The sequence below is a fragment of the Solanum lycopersicum genome, chromosome 11 (assembly GCF_036512215.1).
Source record: "Solanum lycopersicum chromosome 11, SLM_r2.1".
Classification (NCBI taxonomy): domain Eukaryota; kingdom Viridiplantae; phylum Streptophyta; class Magnoliopsida; order Solanales; family Solanaceae; genus Solanum; species Solanum lycopersicum.
In genome coordinates, this window is record NC_090810.1 from 37,255,927 (window position 1) to 37,279,466 (window position 23,540).

At 33.4% G+C, this 23,540-nt stretch overlaps 1 protein-coding gene across 2 annotated transcripts in view; it reads right to left on the reverse strand.

Moving 5' to 3' along the window:
• LOC101246789 (intermembrane lipid transfer protein VPS13) overlaps window positions 1–12,817 on the reverse strand; it is a 77,935-nt gene extending 65,118 nt beyond the window's left edge. For both annotated transcript variants that reach the window (XM_010314799.4, XM_010314798.4), the window contains exons 1-4: window positions 12,470–12,817; window positions 11,630–11,707; window positions 9,811–9,923; window positions 5,482–5,575 (exon numbers count right to left, since the gene is read on the reverse strand). In XM_010314799.4, coding sequence (XP_010313101.2) covers window positions 5,482–5,575; window positions 9,811–9,923; window positions 11,630–11,707; window positions 12,470–12,566 — 382 coding nt within the window. In that variant the 5' untranslated portion in view covers window positions 12,567–12,817. The remainder of the gene's footprint in view (window positions 1–5,481; window positions 5,576–9,810; window positions 9,924–11,629; window positions 11,708–12,469) is intronic.
• Between the last annotated feature and the right edge of the window lie 10,723 nt (window positions 12,818–23,540).

A 23,540-nucleotide genomic window follows, 5' to 3' on the forward strand; every position in this document is an offset into this window, starting at 1 on the left:
TTTGCTTTTGGTCAAAATATAAATAGGGGTTGAAAGAAAAGAATCTTTCGATTTAGAAATTAAAATTCTTTGTTTGAAAATTTTTTGGAGCCCGGACACGAGGTCTGAATATTAAGTATGAATCATAGTTCAAATATTTCTTAATCTATTTCGTGTTCCAAATATTCGAATAAATATCTGACGAAGTAGAACCATCTCTATCAAGATAACAGACCCATTCTCTGTACTATCAATAGGATCAATTATAACAAGTCACACACTCATACTCCGGAAATACAGAAACAAAGAAATTCCACGATCGAACTACCAAAAGAAAATAGAACGGACTATAAAAACTCTCCATAAAAGTCACAACTTTTCTTAGAAGTCACAATATTTCTTAAAAGTCAAGACTTTTCATGAAAGGGAAAGGCTAGTTTGGTAAATAAATGAATTAAAAGGAAATCCTGGTTTATGGTATATATATATATATATATATATAATGCTTACATCGATTTTGCTTACACGTTTACATTGATTTTTGCTTACACGAGACGAGACATATAAGATTAAATATTGTTATCGTCTTTTGAAAGGGATGAATTTGATTATCCGACTAGCATTTTTTGACTTGTCCCTCATTAAAACGGTTGTGGTTAAGTGTTATTACTCATTGAGCTAGCGTCTCACACCCTGCTAAATTTTTACAGAGAACACAGGTGATGTTGGCAAGGACTTTATTAACTAGAGCTAGCAAGTTAAGATTCCATGGTGAGCCCACACTTGTTCATGCAGGCAGTAAGCTTATTTATTTTTATGGAACTTCGTTTGGATTCTTAGTCACTCCATAGTCACTTCTCTACTCGAGTCCCGAATATTCTTCCGTTCTTATATAGATGTGTGATCAGTACCAAACTTCATTTCATTTTTTTGACAAGGCTTGCTTTAGGTCACGTTCCTAAATTGGGTCATGACATTAACCAAATTTATCTATTGGGTTAAGGGCAAGATATACATGGGGTCTATATAATAATCAGAGAAAAAAAATTAGAAAGTTAGACAAAACAAAGAGGTTTCAAAATAGAAGCAATAAATTTCAATGAGTTCTTAACATTAGATCTTATATACATTCTTATACAGATAAACAAGAAATTACAATAAAAAAGAAACAAGGGAGATTGTGATGATTTTCCAATCTTTTATACAAGGTGACCTAGTAGTCTTATGCATGAAATAATCAATTTCGTCGTTGTAGGTGAATTCTATTATGGATTTCTGACCACATTCTCCACAGGGCCATCAAGCATATATATTAATTGAAATAGTCAAGCACTAGACTAGTATTGGACATCACAAAATGAGAGGGTCCCCTACAAAAAAAAACAAAATATAACACCTCGTACTTTCATGCTAAGGTTTGATCCGTTCGACATGTATGACTTAACCATACCCAGTTAATTGTTGTGATTAGTAAGCGTTGAAGGGCCTATTTGTGCTTGGTGAGTTATGTAAGTTTGGAGTTGATCAAAGATTGGAAAGGTTTATGAAGGTGTTACGTCATGTATGGTGTGAAGTACGATGAAAAAATGATCAAAATGGTCCTTAATGTATAAGGGTTAAATTATTTTGGTCCTCTATATATATCATCTTATCCAAATAGTCCTTAACGTATACAAAATGATGGTCATTTTAGTCCTTACCCCTAAAACTAACCAAAAAGAAAAATAAAAGTTGTTAACCAGTGAGTCCCTTGGAGTTGAGACCCTTCTTCCTCAATCTACTCTTTCACCACCACCATAACTATGTGCCACCATAGGTTTGTCTTAGAGCCCGTTTGGTCATGCGATATGATATCATGATATGGAATCATGAGATGAAATTGAAATTTTGTTTGGACATGTGATATGGAATTTTAGTGTTGTATATTTTCTCATAACCATAAAAACCCCATAAGTTCTAAAACTATTAAAATAGCCCAAATTGTTTATTCAATATTATCAAATAAACAAAATATCGTAAAATCGTATAATAAATTATTACAAAGTTATTTATTCTCCACTTAAGTAATTGTTTCATCAATATATTTAAGTAAAAATGAAACACCTTTCACGGGATCTTCAAGATTTTATTACTCAACAATCATGGAGTGTGAGTTAAAGTGACTATATGTTGGCGAGAATAATCAATTTTGTGTTGGCGAGAATAATTAATTTTAAAAAGTAATGACGTGATTATAAATTTCATTTACATTTGAAATAAATGGTTAGTAGATATAAATGTGAGGTTGTTTTAACAAAATATAAACTCGTGGATCAATTTTTGTATTAAAATAACTCAAATCATGATACGGTATTCCCATATGATTCCATATCATGGTTTTTGGAGAATATCGTATCACATCTCATGATATGGAATCATGAGATGGAATCAGCATAAAATTGCATGTCCAAACGCTGATTCCAACTCACGATACCATATCATGATATGGTATCACATGGCCAAACACCTACTTAAATAGACATTAGCTGGTGGATCTACTTTAGCTCAAGTTTATGGTTCTTACCTTGGCAAGTAAGGACATCCCTTTTCAATATGGGATAGACACTTGATTGGCGAATTCCGTGTTATAGCTCACATGGTCTATGTCGGTTAAAGGCAAGATATCTCTTTTCAATATGGGATAGACCCTGGATTGGCGAATTTCGTGTTATAGCTCACATGATCTATGTCGGTTAAAGGCAAATTTCCCACAATAATGAACTAAGGTTACTTTCTTAAGTATCTCACAAGTGTTTTATATGATGTTTAACTTTCATTGACCATGATTGACTTATGTTTTCTAACATCTATTTTTATGATTTAGCTTGGTCATTGCATGTCATATGAAGTCTTTTTAGCATAATTTTGTCACTCTTGTACATTGTTATCACTTGGTGCATTCCATGTACTAACGCATACTTGTGATTACATTGTTTCACTAGTGTAGGGCCTAATGCTCCTAATCCCCCTCCTCGTGGCTAGTAGATTCATTTGAGCTTTTGAAGATTGGTGAGTCCTCATGATCTGAGGGCCAAGATTCTTTTATCACTTTCATGTCATTCTCATTTTCAAACTTTGTATGTGATGTATGGGTTACGTCTCAGTCACTCTCTTTATGATGTAAGGATGGCTTGAGACTTATGCTTAGACTTTCACTTTTTCCAAGCTCTGTTACATAAAATCTTACTTTTAAACTCTTTTGTTTCTATTATCTTATTTGACATATGCTAATTGGCTTGTGTAAGGCCTTTCGGGTCCTATACGTAATGTTACGCCTAGGGTCTACTTTGGGTCTTGAAACCTACAACCCGTTGCACCTTAGTATGATTACACAATGCTACTTTAGTAAAGTTGTCTGTAACGATGTTTTCATAGTAATTAGATAGATTTTGGATGATTGAAGATCAAACCAAGCTTTTAGCTAAGGAAAACCCTCTTTTGAGTTACTTGATATTGTTGTTCTTCACTAGGGATGGGCGTTCGATTATTTAATTCGGCTTTATCAAACTTCGATTTGGTTCAATTGTTCAACTTTAGAAAAGTGTGCACTATATATCAAACCAAACTAACTTGGTTTGATTTTTTCTACTTCGATTTGATTTAGTTCAGTGTTTTAAATTGGTTGTTCAATGTGAATGAAAAATAAAACAAGGACAAAGTATAAGATACTTTAAAATTTAAAACTATGTTAAGGAATGATGCGCCTCACCAAGAAACACTTATTGTGCTAACCAAAAGGACTATATTTGTCTTTATCAAGAACATTGTGCCTCTAACTAATTCTCGAGAAAAACAAGTACGAAGACAGGTCCCTTTACAAAATGTACATTGGCAAAAATGTGTTTGAGTTTCTCTTCGAAATTAAAATTTGAAGTTAACTATTGAATTGTACATTTGTAGCTACTTTGATTTGTTCCTGAATGATTTAGTTGTTAGTTGAACTTTATTTTTAATTATTAATTTTTTATTTGTTTTAAATAAAAGTTCAGTTCTTCGGTGCACCGAAGTTTTGAGACCCTTACACCGATCACCGAAACAAAGAATCGAACTTTTGAAGAAATAACAGCAACAATAAACTGAAAAACCAAATTAGTTCGGTTCAGTCCAGTTTTTCTTTATGCCCACCCTATTATTACTTTTATTTGAACTTGAGCTTGGATTAGTGACTTAATTATGTTTTCTATGTATGATGATATGTTTATGAATATGACTATTCTGTTGGAATTTTTACCAAGCACCGAGAGGACATTGAGATGGAGGCTCTCCAGTTAGTAGAGGTTGGGTCTCTAGTAGCAATCTTCTTATCCCTAACCACATGCCCTCGTAGGATTGTCTTAAGAAGACATCGCTAGTGGATCCAAGTAAGCTAGAAGTTCATGATCCTTAACTTGGCAAGTAGGACATCTCTATTCGGTGTGGGGGCATGACACTAGATTCCATGTTATAGCTCACATGGTTTATTTTGGCTAACGGTAAATATTTCACAAAATGAACTAAGTTACCTTCAAAAGGGTTTTATGAAAGCTTCCATTATGAACTAAGCTACCTTCAAAAAGGTTTCATGAAAGCTTCCATTATGATTTAAGATGCATAGACCATGTCATGATTTATGATTTGAAGGTTTTAATATGTTTTAGTTTGGTCATGCACATCATATTTTCCTTATGCCCCCTTATGATCATGTTTCACATTTTTATGCATACCCCTCATACTTGGTACATGAAATGTACTAATGCATATTTTTGCCTACATGTTTTAATAATGTAAGGTCCAACGCTTTTCTCCACCCTCTCGTGACTAGTTGATTGACTGATCGTTGAACACTTGGTGAGTCCTCATATTCTGAGGACCACGTCACCTTTACTATGCTTTCTTATGTCTTTGGTTTTCAGGCATTGTATGTGGTCTATGAGTTACGTCTCAACCACTCTTTTGATGTATTAGAGTGGCTTGTCAAGACTATGATTAGACTTCCGCTTTTATGTCAAACTCTTTTACGATCTGAGATCGATTCATAATTTTATTATATTGTGTTGTATGAATGTCAAGTGGCTTGTGTAAGGCCTCTCAGGGTATTGCAGCTATTGGACCTTCAAACTCATATATCCCTCTATCTGTAGTTCCCATTTTATTGTTTATTTAAGCTTTGATTCTATCTAAATCAATTTTTGGTGCCATAACTCAGTAAGATTAGTATGCTTATACACATTTATTGACCATATTGAATGAGGGTGCAAGGTACTCATGTTTGAATGTTTTGTAGCTATTGGAGTTCAACCTTGTGAATGACTTTCAACTTGTTAGTTGAAACCTCCTCTCTTATGTTTATATATTTTCGGTACAATCAATATCTAAAATTAATGGAGTGTAAAAGACTCTTATGTCTTTTTGCTTGAATAAAATTGTCAACAAATATAATCAGAGCTTCAGTGTCCTTCAAATATAAGATGTTAAAGCACTCACCACATACACGTCTTGATAATTTTGCAAGTTCTGCAGCAGCAAGTTTGGCCTTTTTCCCAGCGAATTCTCTTCTCTCAACTTCATCCATCCTCCACTGTCACAAGCATGAGCAGAAAATTGTACCAACAAATTCAAAAAGCAAAAAAGAGAAGAAGGGGAGAGAATTAAAGTTGATGTACTCATACAATATACATTATATATTGTATATATACAGAAACACATGCGCGCACACACACACACACATATATATACATACATGGTATATGTATATGTATATGTATACATACATGTATATGTATATGTATATGTATATGTATACGTATATGTATATGTATTTGTATATGCATATGCATATGCATATGCATATGCATATGTATATGTATATGTATATGTATATGTATATGTATATGTATATGTCAGGTCATTTTATCAAGATGTCTAAAAAACCAGAAATCATCCACTGATTACTTAGTGTTGGCCAATTACAATAAAAAGAATAACTATCACTTTACTAGACCGATCAAATAACAACATACCCAATGTAATTCCACAAATGGGGTCTAGGTAAGGTAGAGTATACGCAAACCATACCCCTACCATGGTAGGTAGAGAGGTTGTTTCCAATAGACCCTCAGCACTCAAGGAAAAGCATATCAAAACAAATCAAAAAAGAAATAATCAGAAATAAAAATCATGGCAATATACTATAAGAAGTATGGCCAAGCATTTTGATAGCAAGACAGTTACCACAACAAAATAGTGTGATAATCGACATACAGAGGCAATAGATAGTAATAAAAATCGAAGCACAAGGAAATACAGAAAAAATACTATAACTACTAGTATGGAAGGATAAGTGAGACAATACTCTATTACCTACTAACTTAAGGATAAGTGAGACAATACTCTATTACCTACTAACTTTCTACCTATTGTGTCCTCCACAGCCTATTTTAAGGTCATGTCCACAGTAAGGTGCAACTACGTCATGTCATGTCTAATCACCACTCTAAATACTTCAATACTCCGTTGGCCTGCCTCTAACTATCCTAAAGTCATCCATGGACAAACTCTCGCATCTCTGCACTAGGGCCTCCATGCCTCTCTTTTTTACATATCTGAACCATCTCAGATTTGACCAATCAAATAATATCAAGATAATCAACCTCTAATAAAAATATACTCTTTTATTTTATTTAGTAATTTTTTACTCCTAGTCAGTTAGTTTTAATTGTCCTCCTTTGTTATTGACATAAACTTCACTTGGAATCGATACTTGAATCTTGAAGTGATCTGAGATAAACGGGTTCTTGAAGAAATTATGGACATCTCATGAGAGATAAAAGGCAAACAGTGGTGAAGTCATTTGAGGGTGGTCATAACGCCTTAAGCTTTGAGTATAAACACGAGTATTGACTGATATGAATTTTGAGTGTTCGTGAGGGATCCTTTTTAAGTAACTAAATTTTCTTGGTTTCAAGTATATATTTTGTAGGTACATGGAGCAAGAAGGTAGACACGAATGGTAATGGGAATCCAAGTGGTGATCCATGGAAGGAAGTGAAAGAAGAGTTCATCAAATGAAAGATGTTTTAATGCATGGTATGTAATATGAAACACATGTGATACGAAGAGGGAACTCAGAGAAAGGGATCTTAATTAATTAATGGGAATGATAGTCCGAGTTCTGGAAGCATACTTTTAATTGGGTCCAAGAACTTGGAGACATTTGACCCTTCGGGGTGGCCGAGTGGTTTGAGCTTGGGACTTCCATGTTGGAGGTCTCAAGTTTGAAACCTCTTGCCAGCGAAAGCAAGGGGTTTGCCTTCTGGGTCGAGCTCATCCTGGTGCGGGTTACCTCTCCTATGTGGTTTGCGAGCTATTGCATAGAGCGGGATTTTACCTTGTGCGCACCCAAAAGGGTAGCGGCTGTTGGTTTCCCTTGTCGTCAAAAGAAAAAAAAATTAAGAGACATTTGATACCTTCAAAGTTCCTAACCGAGTAGTTTAGCCACAAAGTTATTCATAGATCGTGCTTATTGCGGGATAGAATGATGAACTAAAGGATCAGACAAAAATTAGTCTCCATGGCTAAATGTAAGAGTTTAAAAGGCTCATAAAAGAGAAATTCGCTCGTACATATTTTCGAGAAAGAGGTTGTGGTAAATATAATAAAGGATCTACGTGGAATAAAAAAGCAAGATTATAATAAATGATTGAAGAAATATGCAAGGAATAATGCCAAGAAATAAGGCTTGAAGAACATTCAAGATGGGTATCCTTTGTCTATAATCCCTTTGATTTCTCATTGCCTTAGAAAAACTTTTCCCAATTCCTGAATATCTGGTTTGCCATAAGAAATTTTACCTAATACAGAATATTGAAGGTTCAGCCGTCGTTGATATAGGTCACTGAATTCACGGTTACCAGTTGTTGTACACTAGTCCGAATTGGTCTTAGAAAACTTGTGTAGGTCGAGCCTATTGGTTGTTCTAATGGTGAATTGCATAAGTTAGTTGTGGAAGAGGTAGGAATGGTGGAACACCCTCTGATGGAGTTTGTCCACCGGCCATTGTGGTCATCCATGGCCAATAGGCTTTTTGGATTTTAGGGGTTTTCGCCACTTATGATTGAGAGAAAATAGCCCATGCAATTATACTATGAGCTTTTGTTAGTACTCCCTCCGTCCACTTTTAATTATCATGTGGTTTCCTTTTTTAGAGTCAACATAAGAACTTTGATTAACATTTTTCGATGTATTTTTCATCATATTGATACGCGAAAATCGCAATTTATAGTACTTTTCATATAGTTTTGGAATATCCAAATTTTTTGTTTAAATATTGAATTAATGTAATCTAATTTAACTTCAAAAATAAGTCAAATTGATTTTCGAAAAGCATGACAATTAAAAGTGGATGGAGGGAGTAATAAAATACTTCAACTTTAGATTAACGATAAATCTCTCAATTTCTTCTTATGATCTTATCACAATTATTAGTCATTACTCTACTTTCATACTGGACCAAGCCATTATAAGTTGTTTGAGTAGATTTAGCTAAGGTCGTTGCACTTCTTCAGCCTCTTGGCAAAGTAGGTTGATAGACAAGCCCGCCATAATCACAATCGTGTGGGGCATCAGAGGTTGTTACGTTATCCTGAAAAAGGATTACTTTTTATTTAAAATAGTCAAAGGTACGGGGTATACAATGGATATATCAAAAATTAAAGAATCTACAGCAAAAATGTTTCTCCACTAACTCCACCCAATCTTCAATACAATTGGAAACTCTATCAGTGCACCAAAAGAACATAAGGGATCAAAGGCTACTTGTCAATTGAGAAAAGCTCGACTCTACCCCTTAAAAGCTCTCCTATTTCTCTCTTTCCACACCACCCACATTAAAGCTAATGGAACCAAGTTCCAAGCAATAGGCAAGTTTTTAAAGAAAAAGTCAGCATATATTTTTTTTTATAATATAAGTCATAGAATATTTTTAAAATAAATATATTATTAGGTTACTTTGGGTCGTTTTGTAGTTCATACCAAAAATTTTAAACTAAATACATGTTTGTTGCTTAAGCCAGTTCTATTTAGTCGTTCTGTTCAGTTTGATTTTTTAATTTTTCTTGAACACTCCTAATTATTTATGTTTGTTGAGGGTCAAACGAAAACAAGATCTCTACCTCCAAGGTAGTTATAATGTTTGTGTACACTCCACCTTTACCATACCCAGTTGATGGGATTACACTGGTATGTCGTATGTTGTATTCCTAATTATATATGTAGAATATACATAAGATAAACAAAGAGATCAGAGCCTTGGCTAAACTTTTGAAATCGTAATGCCATAATGCTTTTCCAATCCTCCTAGTCATTACCCTACTGCAATAATTCTTGCTAAGAAGAATTCCTATGTTGTGGCAATTCCACCTAAAAGGTAATGGGTTACTCCTCCAGCACATCCTTGCATAATTCTCAAGACCGAGTAGCAAGTAGGTTTTTTTTAATTCTATTTTTTCATCAACATCCTTTTTTGTTTTAGATTTATAAGAAAATTATGAAGATATTGTCGATTAAACAATGAAACAAACTTTTTGAAGTATATTCCTTATTGAAATCCCATCAATCAAATAACTTTTTCAAGAAATGAAAGACATGTAAGCCATACAAGTAAAGAGATCCATTCATTGATAAAAGATAGAAAAAACGTGAATTGGATTGGATTGATGAGAAAATGGAATCCTGGGTCACATACAGTGATTTAATTGATAGAAAGAGAATTCTTCGTTCAGTTCTCCACCTCAAAAACAAATTATGGTGTAATACCTCTTTGTCATCTCGCTGAGATGCACATATTAATACGTCCTCTAAACTGATTATGACGGGATCCCAGCCAAGCTTTTTCCATGGAATTTTAATACTCAGCTTGCCAACACGACCTAAAAAAGCAAACACATACAATCTCATAAAGAAGAGAAACTTAGATATACAATGTCTGAGAAAACAGCCTATAGATGTTCTATAAGAGACAAAAATGGTGTAAGTGTTATAAAGTTCATCAAGAAGCATCAAACTCCATGGGAGTGCACAAAGATGACCAAAGGCAAAGAAACAATCAACTTCGAACTATTTTAAAATTTCGCTGACATCCCATTTATTCAACAGAAACTAACATGCATGCATTTAGTGGAATAGAATTCTGATGACAAGAATTCCTGATTTCAAAATTTAACTCAATCATATTTCTTTTCCATTGCCGAAATAAACTAGATTAAAATAATGTCAGCAAATTACCAGTATCAACAAAAAATAAGTATTTCCTAATGTTTTCTACATTACTTCTCAAACTAAAATATAACCAAGTAATACCAACCAATGTCCAAAAATTGGTGAGGCAGGCAACTGAGAACCTTAATGAGAGCTACATTCAGTATGGACAATTATAGTAAATGAGCAGGCTATAATAGTGAAGTCTAAGCACTTGGCAGTTGGCATGGATAAAAAGCCGAAAGAATAAAGGTGATAGGATGAAGACAGGATAAGGTGCACAAGTGAAAGCAAAAGTAACATTAATTTGCTGTCTTTGTGTAAAAGATGGAAGGAAGTACCCACATTTTTCAATGCGAAGTGGGTTAAAAGGGTTAGCAATCTCATGTTGAACGTAAGATTCATAGAGCTGGTGTTTTAGTGTGATGAGACAAGAGGTTGACAGTCACTTACTCAGTGCGAACTGTTCACAAAACATACAAATTTCATTTTTAAATGGTGGGGATCATATGATGCCCAACAATTCCGTACAGCTGAATGTTAATGGGAAGTGACAAACCAACACATAGATTCAGATCTGGATGGAGAGAAATTGTAGGATTTCTGAATGCAAGATATTTGTTCTCCTACTTCTGTTAACTTTGTTATTTTCATAAAATTTTTAATACAAAATACATCCCAACAGTTGAGAAAGATTAGAACGGTAAAGGATTTCTAAGTTTTACACTAGCCTTTGAAATCAGTTTCTATATTCAAATTCACCAGAACCTTTGACGTACGGCTCTTCAAGCGGCATACCTAAAAAAAAAAAAGGCCCCTATGGCGACTACCTTTTTTAAAAAACATTATACAGTGACTGCCTTACTTAAGCAATTCTTCTTATTTTTATTCTTTCTTAGTTGTAGTTCCTATACTGGATTTTTTTCTTTCAGGGTTTCACCAGGAATTTTCATTTTATTTGCAAATACAAATTTACTTATCTGAGAAGATGAGCATCTGTGAATCAGAATCATTACCCAAATTCGAAAGAGCAAAAGATGAACCGGAAATTCTGGCACATATTTGGTAATGCAAGTGCAGTGAACTATTCTCATGTATCAGAATATTAGAAAATTTTGTGCATAGATAAAGGAAAATGATATCAAAGATCCCAGGAGAGAAATTAAATATATCCACTCATCTCAGCCAGACACAACTTTTGCAAATGCAGGGGGATTATATTGGAAATGATACTTGAGTGAATGTGTGTACAACATGGACAAAAGACAACAACTAAATGAATTAAACCGTCTGTTTATCAATGATTTCCATAACCCCGATAGACGAAAAACATCTTGGACCTTTGTAGTAGAAGGATTGCTAGGTTCAAAAATTTTACCTTGCTTCAAAGCAAATGGCAATTGGAGATAATCAAAAGCCTCGAGTATAAGCTCCACATCTTCTAATAATACTTCTTCTGCATTACAGAGATCAGAATTCACTTTTTAATACTTATTCAAATCTATACAGACATGAAAATTGAAGAATAAAAGATGCGGAATAAGAAATTGGTATAAGACATATATACTGGACGAATGGTCATCCTTTGACTATGAAAATGTGAAACATACAAATTCATCTTCTTCTATACAAGATACAAGGATGAAAAGAAAAGGCCCACAAACAGTATTTTCATCTATCCCAAATACCAAATGCTGTAGTGTATTTCTCTCCCTTTTCGGCCAATAGTGACACATCCCTTCTCTCTTAAACTTCAATGACTGCTCAGCGTCGGAACAAAAAGGCAGTCCTATTCTACCACTTCCTTTCATCTGTCACGCTCTTTACTCTGACCAAAGTTATGAGTATCTCTTAAAATACCCAGGACACTAACCGCAAGATAGGACTATCAATCACTCGATTTCCAGCCTGTAAGTGATTCACCTACTGCTATACTGTTTGGTTTTTGTAAAACTCTTCCGGAATACAACTTCAAGTTCTTAGCATTTTATACAAACATATATACTATAGACAAAGTGTCAAACCCATTAAATAACCTCAGAGTAAACCCAGAATTGTGTTGGAAATCCTATTACCACCTGACTAGCACTACAGCGATATTTGGTGTGTACACTGAATTCCATGATCACCTGTATAATCTATTGAATTTTCTTTCTCCATTACAGACAGTTCATATTAGCATAAAACAAGATGATAGATTTGGGTTCAGTTAAGTTACCATTCCATAAGGTGATCTTCAGCTTCTCCTTTTGAATATCCTTAATATATTGGCCTAGATAACCCAATATCAGTTGTCTGACGAGGCCTTCAAACATCGTAGAGCAAAACGAATGATCTTGAGTTCCCCACGCACTGCATACCAATCCACTGACTGATTAGGGTTTCTATGAAATGCGAAAAACAGACGTTAATTTTGAAAAGTAGACGGAGAACGGAACAAGAAATTTTCGCCGGAGAAAGAGAGAAAGAACGATGGCGTTCGAATGCCAAGACACTGCCTACAATGATATTGGGTCTTAGAATTGGAACTCCCTACAGCCCAACACCACTTCCCTCAAATTGGCCCAAGTTTGTAAGTGGGGAAATCACACAGGCATATAACAAGTTAAAATTTGAGAAAATTATGCAGTTAAGTAAATTTATACTATCTAATTAGTGATCATAGTTATAATTTAATATAATTATCACTAGCGAATAATATTAACCATCAATTACCTCTTTATTTGGTTTGTATTTGTATACGATGGTTTGTATTTGTATATGATAATGATTTCCTTTAGTTCTTCAGTTTTTTCACCATATAAATTCAATCTTTTTGTGTATAAACGTGTAGTTTTTGAATTTTATATAATATAATTTGTATAACATTTAAAGTTCATATGTTTAAGTTTGTATTACTTCATTATTTTGAGTTTTACCATATCTGTATAACTTCAAACTTTATACTAATTAATTATACAAAAACACGCAAATTATACAAACGTACCTGCGAATTATACAAACGAGATGTGAATTATACAAATTATTGTCCTCTCTTGCTCGCCTCTCTCCTCCCTCTCTCGATATCGCTCGCCTCTCTCTTCTCTCTCCAAATATCGCCCGTCTCTCTCCTCTTGCTCCAAATCTCAACCGCTACATATATAAATACATATGTATAATATACAATTATCTAATTGATATACATATACAATACACCTCTCTCCCACTTTCCGCCCTCTCTCACTCGCCTCTCTCCTTCCTCTCCCAATATCGCTCGTCGTTCTCATCCCTATAACATGTAGCTACAACTCCTAAATAACAAACTATAGATATGGGGCGTAATTAAGTCATTTTTGAGTGGCTAGTTCCCTAAAGAAAATTAGGGAAAACTAAGCAAATACCCCAATAAAAGCAAAATAATTACAAATATATACCCTTTTCATACCCCACTGAATAATTACACTATATACCCACAATTAATTTCTCTTAACTGATACTAAATAAGTGTCGTATATTATATTTGTATAAATAAGGCTGATAATTTAACTTATTTAATACTAAATTAGTAAATTAATATCATTAAGATTTCTTGTTTAAAAATTACTCATTAGTAAATTATACAATAATTGAGAAAATCCACTTGAGAAAAGCAAGTGGCATATAAAAAATAGTTGAGAAAAGCAAGAAATCTCATAAGAAGTAAAAAAAAATTGACATATAAGCGAAAGTACATCAAAGTTTTGACAAGCCATTTATTACTTCAAAGGGAGTGGTCGGGATGTAACCTTTAGACTACATACATAACATTTAGACTACACACAAAGTCTGAAACTAACACATACGAAAGCAATAAAAGTAACATTGTCCTCGAATTATGATGGTCACCAAGTCTTCAATCTTGATGATGATTAACTATCCACGAACGGTAGGAGAGGAATCGTCACATCCTAACTCAGTGAAATAATGTAGGCACAAGTATGCATTAGTACATGGAACGTACTAAGTATGAGAGGAATGTAATAAAACATGAGACATAATCATAAATGGACATTATCGAAAACATGATATGCATGACTAAGCTGGCATGGTAAAAACTTTCAAATAGAATCATAATCATAAACACGGTTAATGCATCTTGAAATCATAAAAAAAAAGTTCTATAAAATACTTTAAAGGTAACTTAGTTCATTTTGTGGGATATCTAATCTTAACCGACATAGACTATGTGAGTTATAACATGAAATTCGGTGTCTTGATCCAATGCCGAAAAGAGATGTCCAACCTGTCCACATAAACTTCTAGAATATGTGAATTTCCTAGATAATACATCCTAAGGAGGCACACTGTTAGGGACAAGTAGATTGCTACTACAGACTCAACCTTTATTAATGGAAGAGACTCCATCCAATGTCTTTAGGTGCAAGTAGAAATTCCAACATAATAGTCATAAACATAAAATCATCATCATCCATAGAAAATTATAATCAAGTTACTAATAATACAAGTTAGAAACATCATAGAGTAGCTCCATAAACAATGGTGTGAGAAAACCTTTCACAATTCATGATTTCTTAAGTATGTGAGAAAATTCTTTCACAATTAATCAATGCTTATCTTAAGCAACCTAAATAATGATCAATCTTGTACGTAAATCAAGCATAAGTTTGTAAAAACATCATTAATAGATTCATAACTTTTCTTCAAATTCATGCAATTTAGGATTCATAATAAAAATCATAAATCATACATGGGTTCACATGAAATTAGTTGAAAAGCATCTAACTGAGTCTCAATCATCAAAATGAAATCATAATCAATCAATTGAATCCATACAAATAGAACTCATAAAGAATTGAATCTAATCAATTTCAAAAAATTGAATTGAAGAATTGAAGAAACTTTGGAGACTCAATGGATAAATAAAACCTATTGATGATCTCCCTTCATACCTTGATTGAAAAACTAGAAAATGATGAATAAAAGAAACTTGATCTTGAAGAACCCTAGTTTCTTCTTCCTTGATATATAAAGAAGATTTTTGGAGAGTACCTTGGAGAGAATTTAGGAATTATAAGAAATGAAACAGTTGGGAAATTTCTAAGGGTGATGGAAAATTATAAGACAGATTTAAGAGTACGACGAATTAGTATAGGTATTAAGTACATAAAAAAGACTCAAATATCCTCAAACTAAAACCTATCAATGGAGTGATATGGAATTACCTACAGTTCGTATAACTTTTTACCGACAGTATTGGTTGTCCATAGAACTTGATACTAGACTTAAAATTATAAATAGTTTTCTTTAGTCTATTTTATAATCCGTCTAAAGTTCCACGGACCGTAAACACAACCGTAGATTCTATGGACCAAAATCCTTCCAAATTTGAAGTCAAGTTCCATGAGACAATCTATGAGTAGAATCTATGGACCAAAATCCTTCCAAGTTTGAAGTCAAGTTCCATGAGACAATCTATGACTCATGAAAACTTCCACAACCCGTACAACCTTCTGTATGCCTAAAATTCATAATTTTAACTAAGACTGAAACACCTTCTACAACTCCTTTCCTACGAGTCGTAGAACTTTCTACAATCTGTAAACAGAACCTATAAATTTGGACCAGCGGTCTACAATGCATCTTTTCTTTTTTCGAACTGTTACATCGCAACTAAAATCACCCCAATCAAAGCTCCCAAGCTCAAGATATCAAGTTTTGAAAAATAGTTTTATGAGCTGAAAATCGAGTTGATCACAATATAACAAGTAAGTTAAATGACCACTGTGAATGCAAACACGTGCCCACGATAGCGGTAGTGTAACTCAGTTAACTCAGCCATTTTTCTACGATCGCAGAGTTTATCTCGTGAATGTGAAGGGTCAGGGACCTCTAACCATCTGCAAACACAGGCCCCATCTTTTAAATGCAGTAACCAAGACACTGTATATTTACTAATACAACACCAGGCTCGCGCGGAGATCAAAATCATTGGCCTTTGCGAACATGACACTAGGTGTGCGAATGTGATGAACATAGAGTGTTGCACCAATCCACACTTCAAAATGTGCAAGATGTCTCGACAGGGCTCAAGATTGTTCCATCATCACCAACCCTAAACCTCTAGCATATATATTTATTGAAAGTTTAGATATATATTCTAAGTTATTTTTTGGTTAAGCTGCCGATGGACAAGCACGAGAGAAAATATATGATGAGAGGTCCTACTTTTCAATAGGCTGTCAATCAATATTCATGAGAAGACTAGTTAATTGAATAGAGGTACATTGAATAAGGCAACAAAAATTCTATTGGTTAATATGATAACTAGTATATAGGCACATATCGCATCTATGAACCACAAGTTTAGTGAGCTCAATGGTTTTTTTATGGGTCAGGTGCAAGCTCAAGTTCATTAAGTTCAAGAAGCTCAATTATTCTGCAAAATCTATGGAGGTACCCATACAATTGATTTGTTTATATCTAATCAAGAGTTCATATATTTCACAGGCAATGCAAGTTGAGGTACAACATTTTAAAATCTTAGAAATACCTATAATCCAAATTGGAGGAACCACCTAAATTTCTAAAAAGGTGCAAATCAAAAACAAAATCAATATTGACAGTTAGATATCACAATGAAGCAGTAGCAATTTAATAGCAAAGGCAAATTATAATATCTATTTTGTGAATTTCTGAATAAGGAGCTCTTCACTTCAAAAATTACAAATGTGGAGAACCAACCTCAAACTTAAGATACTTATTTCTTAAATGGAATTGATTATGTTAGGTTATTAGCATTTTAATATTAATATTTAACATATTAAATTGCTTTATTTTGGAGTTATAAGAATGAACATTGGAATGGATGACTTCTATATCATCCATTAGCATTGGTTATCCATCAATGTATTTCATTCTTAATTCCTCCATTACTCTTTGTAACATATGTAACTCCCATTGTAACCTATGTAACTCCCATTGTAACCTATGAAACTCCTAAGGTCATTATCTTCACTATTTACTACCTCCATTATCTTCTTATTCATTGCTAGGAAGACTTCTTGTAGTATAAATAGTGGTAGTCTTCATTTGCTTTTAGATACATACAATTCATAAGAGAAAACAAAGAGTGAAAGAGTTAGTCTAAAAGAGAGTTCTTATTAGTTGAAGGGAGATGTTCTTTTTTTATGGAGCTTTGGACTCAACTCTTGTTCAGAGTTGTTGAGTTATACTTTGTGAAGGCTGTTGTATCCTGGAGGGGACAAGTCAAAGAGGACTACTGCTGGATCGGTGAAAACATTTGTTGCAGTGGGCTTGAATCTCCTTAAATAGAGCGAGATATTCGCGCATCAGCCTGAAGAGATTACTTTCTTCATTTTTATTTTCAATTTGTAATCTTGCAATTTTATTATCTTGTAAGTTTTTTCACTAACAATTTTAAGGAGAATTCAATGATGACTACAATTGAAAAAATTGCAGATGTCAAGATGGGAGATCTTAACAAGCCATTTCGGTTCAATGGTAACCATTTCAAGAGATGGAATGGTAAAGTACTCTTGTACTTAAGTCTTCTCAATGTTTCTTATGTATTAACTGAGAAGAATCCAAATAAAGAAGACATCACCACTATGAATGATGATGAAACTATTTCTCATCTAGAGAAAGTGGAAAAGTACGATGGAGATTCCTATAAGTGTCGGTATTATCTTCTTAATTGTCTATCTGATAATTTTTATGGTTATTATGATAGAACTTACTCTAGTGCAAAGAAAATTTGGAAGTCATTGCAGAGTAAGTATGATACCGAAGAGGCTGGAGCGAAAAAAATATGCAGCTAGTAGATTTTTTCATTTCCAAATGGTGGACAACAAATCAGTGGTAGATCAAGCTCAAGACTTCATCATGATTGTTGGAGAGCTTAGGTCCGAAGAGGTTAAATTGGAGATAACCTTATTATTTGTGGCATAGTGGATAAACTTCCACCTTCTTGGAAGGAATATCAAAAACTATGCGCCACAAACAAAAGGAAACCTCTCTTGACACCTTGATAATGAAAATCCGCATGGAAGAAGAAGCAAGGGGCCAAGATGCACTTTTACAAACAGAAGAGAACAACATCACATCGAAGGTAAATTTAATTACTTCGAATAATGCTACTCCTGAAACTCACAAAAATACTTCTTTAAAGCCTAAGAAGAACAAATTCAAGAAAAATAATGGTAGACCTCCCAAGAAAAATAATGGTGAAAATCAACAAGTTCAAGAAAAGGGACCATGCTTTGTTTGTGGCAAGAGTGGGCATATTGCTCGATTTTGCAGATTCTGGAAACATGGTCCTAACCCTCAGGCAAACGTTATCGAAGAACCTTTTTGTGGCAGTGATTATCGACATAAATATGGTTGAGAATGTTGATGGATGGTGGGTTGATTCTGTTGCAAACCGTCATGTCTGTTATGACAAAGACTGGTTTAAAAATATACTCATTTTGAGGAGCCCAAAACCATCATGCTTGGTGATTCTCACACTACTCAAGTGCTTGGAAAGGGAGATGTTGAATTGTGTTTTACTTTTGGAAGGATATTAACATTGAAAGATGTACTTTATAATCCTTCTATGAGAAAAAATTTGATGTCTAGTTTTCTTCTTAATAAAGCAGGCTTTAAACAGATTATTGAATCTGATCAATATGTAATAGTGAAGAAAGGTATTTTTGTGGGGAAGGGGTATGTATGTGATGGGATGTTTAAGTTGAATGTTGAAATGAATAAAACTTCTACTTCTGTTTATATGCTTTCTTCTACTAATTTTTGGCATGCTCGTTTATGTCATATTAATGATCGTTATGTTGGACTCATGAGTAGTTTAGGATTAATCCCAATGGTTAAAAAGAATTTTGAAAAGTGTGAGGCTTGTAGTAAAGCCAAGATCACTAAAAGGCCTCATTTTCAAGTTGAAAGAAAAACTGATTTGTTAGAATTAGTTCATACTGATATTTGTGAACTTGGTGGAATTCGAACTCGTGGAGGTAATAGATATTTTATCACTTTCATTGATGATTTTTCTAAGTTTACATATCTTTACTTGATGAAAAATAAAAGTGATGCTTTTGAAAATTTCAAAACTTATCTCAATGAGGTTGAAAATCAGTTTGGAAGAAAAATAAAAAGAATTAGAAGTGATAGAGGTCATGAATATGATTCAAATGAGTTTAATTCTTTTGTTAGATCATTGGAAATAATTCATGAAACTACTCCTCCTTACTCTCCTTCGTCTAATGGAGTAGCAGAAAGAAAAAATAGAACTTTGGTTGAATTGACTAATGTCATGCTTATTGAGTCACATGCACCTTTAAATTTTTGGGGTGAAGCTATCTTAACTGCTTGTTATGTATTGAATCGTGTGCCTCATAAAAAGTCTAAATTGACACCTTTTGAATTGTGGAAAGATTACAAGCCAAGTTTGGGATATCTAAGAGTTTGGGGTTGTCTAGCCTTTGTGAGACTAATGGATCCCAAGATTACAAAGTTGGGTAAGAGAGCAACTACTTGTGCTTTTCTTAGTTATGCTTCAAATAGCACATCCTATAGATTTTTTAATCTTGAAGATAATATTGTAATAGAATCTGGTGATGCTATTTTTCATGAAAATAAATTTCCTTTTGATACTAAAAATAGTGGGGGTCAAAGGATTGAACAAAATATTTTGTCACTACCTAGTTCTTCTACTTCAACTTTGAAAAATAAAGAAGTTGTTGATTTTGATTTAAGAAGAAGTAAAAGAGCTAGAGTAGAAAAAGATTTTGGTCCTGATTTTTATGTGTTTAATGTTGAAAATGACCCCCTAACTTTGAAAGAAGCATTATCTTCACATGATTCTATTTTTTGAAAAGAGGCTGTAAATGATGAAATGGAATCTCTAATTTCTAATAAAACTTGGAAGTTAGTTGATTTACCACCGGGTTGTAAAACAATTGGTTGCAAATGGGTCTAAGGAAAAAGTTGAAACTGGATGGTTCTATTGATAAATACAAGGCTAGGCTAGTTGCAAAAGGTTTTAAACAACTAGAAGGCCTAGAATTTTTTGATACTTTTTCTCCGGTAACAAGAATTACATCCATTAGACTTTTAGTTGCTATAGCTGCAATTTTTGATTTGCAAATTCATCAAATGGATGTAAAAACTGCATTTCTAAATGGAGATCTAAATGAAGAAATTTATATGGATCAACCCGAGTGTTTTGTTGAAGCAGACCAAGAAAGCAAAGTATGTAAACTTACTAAATCCCTATATGGTTTGAAACAGGCACCAAAGCAATGACATGAAAAGTTTGATTCCTGCATGATTGAAAATGGTTTTAAAACAAATGAGTGTGATAAGTGCATATATTATAAGTCTTGGAATAATTCACATGTGATCATTTGCCTATATGTTGATGATTTGTTGATCTTTGGCTCTAACATGAATATTATTGATGAAGCTAAAAATGTTCTTAGAAGCGATTTTGATATGAAAGATCTTGGTGAGACAAATTTTATTCTTGGAATAAAAATAACAAGAACATGTGAGGAGATTTTCCTTGACCAGTCACATTATGTTGAGAAAATTTTGAAAAAATATAACTTTCATGATTCCAAACATGTTGCTACTCCTTTTGATTTCAAGTGTTCGTTTATTTCCTGTTGAAAGTGAAAATGATGTAATAAATCAAAAGGAATATGTTAGTATAATCGGAAGTTTGAGATATGTGACTGATTGCACTAGGCCTGATATTGCATATGCAGTAGGAGTACTTGGCAGGTTTACAAGCAAGCCAGGTAATGAACATTGGCATGCTATAACAAGAGTTATGAGATATTTGATTAGAACAAAAAATTATGGTTTGTTCTATAAAAAATATCCTGCTGTACTTGAAGGCTTTTGTGATGCGGATTAGAATACTTTGTCAGGTGATTCCTGTTCTACCACTAGTTATGTCTTTACTTTAGGTGGTGGTGCTGTTTGTTGGAGATGAAAAAAGCAAACTATAATTGCTAACTCTACCATGGAGGCTGAACTAATTGCTTTAACTTCAGTTAGTGAGGAAGCGAATTGGTTAAGAGATTTATTGTTTCAAATTCCTTATTTGAAAAATCAATTCCTCCTATTTCAATTGATTGTGATAGCACCGCTGCAATTGGTAGGTTCAAAACCGTTATTACAATGGTAAATCCAGACCTATAAGGAGGAAACACAGTAATGTAAGATCTTATTTGACAAATGGTACCATTAATGTTGATTATGTCAAATCTTATGATAATCTTGCAGATCCTCTTACAAAGGCCTTAACAAGAGAAAAGGTCTGGAGCACATCGAGGGGGATGAGATTGAAGCCTACAAATCCTTGAGTCATATATGAGGAAACCCAACCTAGGGACTAGAGATCCTATAACCAGGTTCAAAGGGAAAAACTAATCATATGATGACTTGTTGTGAAAAATGCACTTTTTTTCCCTCCCTATGATGTGAGTGCATTATTTCTTGTAGTTTGTGAAGGTTGAGTTGATAAAACTCTTAATGAATATCTGTAGCCCGTATGGGTGGAGTGTTAATCTTACAGGAGCACTCTCGATAGATTTCAACTATGTGATGTGTGGAAGTAGGCCGCTTCCTATGAGAATGGGGCTTATTCTCAAATGCACTCATGAAACCGGGATAACACATGGCCATAACGTGCTGGCTGTTAAATCTCATGTCAACACCTTGATTATTATGTGTGAGCAGTGATATTTTATTTCCCTTAAGCAGTCATAGTTCAAGTCTGAGACCACTACGACTCTGGAGTAAAAGTTACTATTTCACTAAGTTGAGGTTAAATGCAGAGCACACCTTCATTAAGCATAGTAGTATTTCTTCAACTGATATACTCTCTTATCTAAATATTAAAATGAGTGGGGATTGTTAGGTTATTAGCATTTTAATATTAATATTTAACATATTAAATTGCTTTATTTTGGAGTTATAAGAATGAACATTGAAATGGATGACTTCTACATCATCCATTAGCATTGGTTATCCATCAAGGTATTTCATTCTTAATTCCTCCATTACTCTTTGTAACATATGTAACATATGTAACATATGTAACTCCCATTGTAACCTATGTAACATATGTAACTGCCTACGAAACTCCTAAGGTCATTATCTTCACTATTTACTACCTCCATTATCTTCCTATTCATTGCTAGGAAGACTTCTTGTAGTATAAATAGTGGTAGTCTTCATTTGCTTTTAGATACATACAATTCATAAGAGAAAACAAAGAGTGAAAGAGTTAGTCTAAAAGAGAGTTCTTATTAGTTGAAGGGAGGTGTTCTTTTTTGTGGAGCTTTGGACTCAACTCTTGTCCAGAGTTGTTGAGTTATACTTTGTGAAGGCTGTTGTATCCTGGAGGGGACAAGTCAAAGAGGACTACTGCTGGATCGGTGAAAACATTTGTTGCAGTGGGCTTGAATCTCCTTAAAGAGAGCGAGATATCCGCGCATCAGCCTGAAGAGATTACTTTCTTCATTTTTATTTTCAATTTGAATCTTGAAATTTTATTATCTTGTAAGTTTTTTCACTAACAGATTATGTAGTAAATTCATTGAATTTGAGCACTCAAAATAAGTGTTTAAGAGACTAGAATTGAAAATTCTAAATCTAAATTATAATTTAAAAACAACTATTCAACTTTACAAATGATATTCAAATCAAAATTTGATATATGGAATTAAATTTTCTAACTAATAGGTAAAATGTTCTTATACTTTGAATTTTCAAACTGTTAATGTGAGGGGCTAATTTGAATTGATAAAAACTAAAGTTTTGACGCTAAGGTGTTTTGAAATTATATTTTTTCTACAGAAATTCAGATTGAATATTGCCATTTTAAATATATTAAGGCCACTAGTATACTCGTATTAAATGCTTCGCACGATAATAAAAGGTTAAAATAATTTTTAGCAATCTTTCTTTTTATTGGACAATTGTTAAATGTGAAGCTCTATAAAAATAATGTTAATCCTGAACAACTTGTTTAAATCAATATAAAATCTAGTTAGTTTATTTGTCTGTTAAAACATAAGTTAATCAAACTTATATTTGTCAAATTATTATTGTAAGATGCAATAAAAGAGGTTGATATTTTAAATTAGAAAGAATTCGTAGATGAATAATATATTTCATTAGGAGCTTAATACAAAAGTTTGACATTGACTTTGAAAACTAGTAATAATGTTTACAAGTTCGCTTTTTCGTTTTGAATCAGATTATGAACAATTAAAACACTCCTC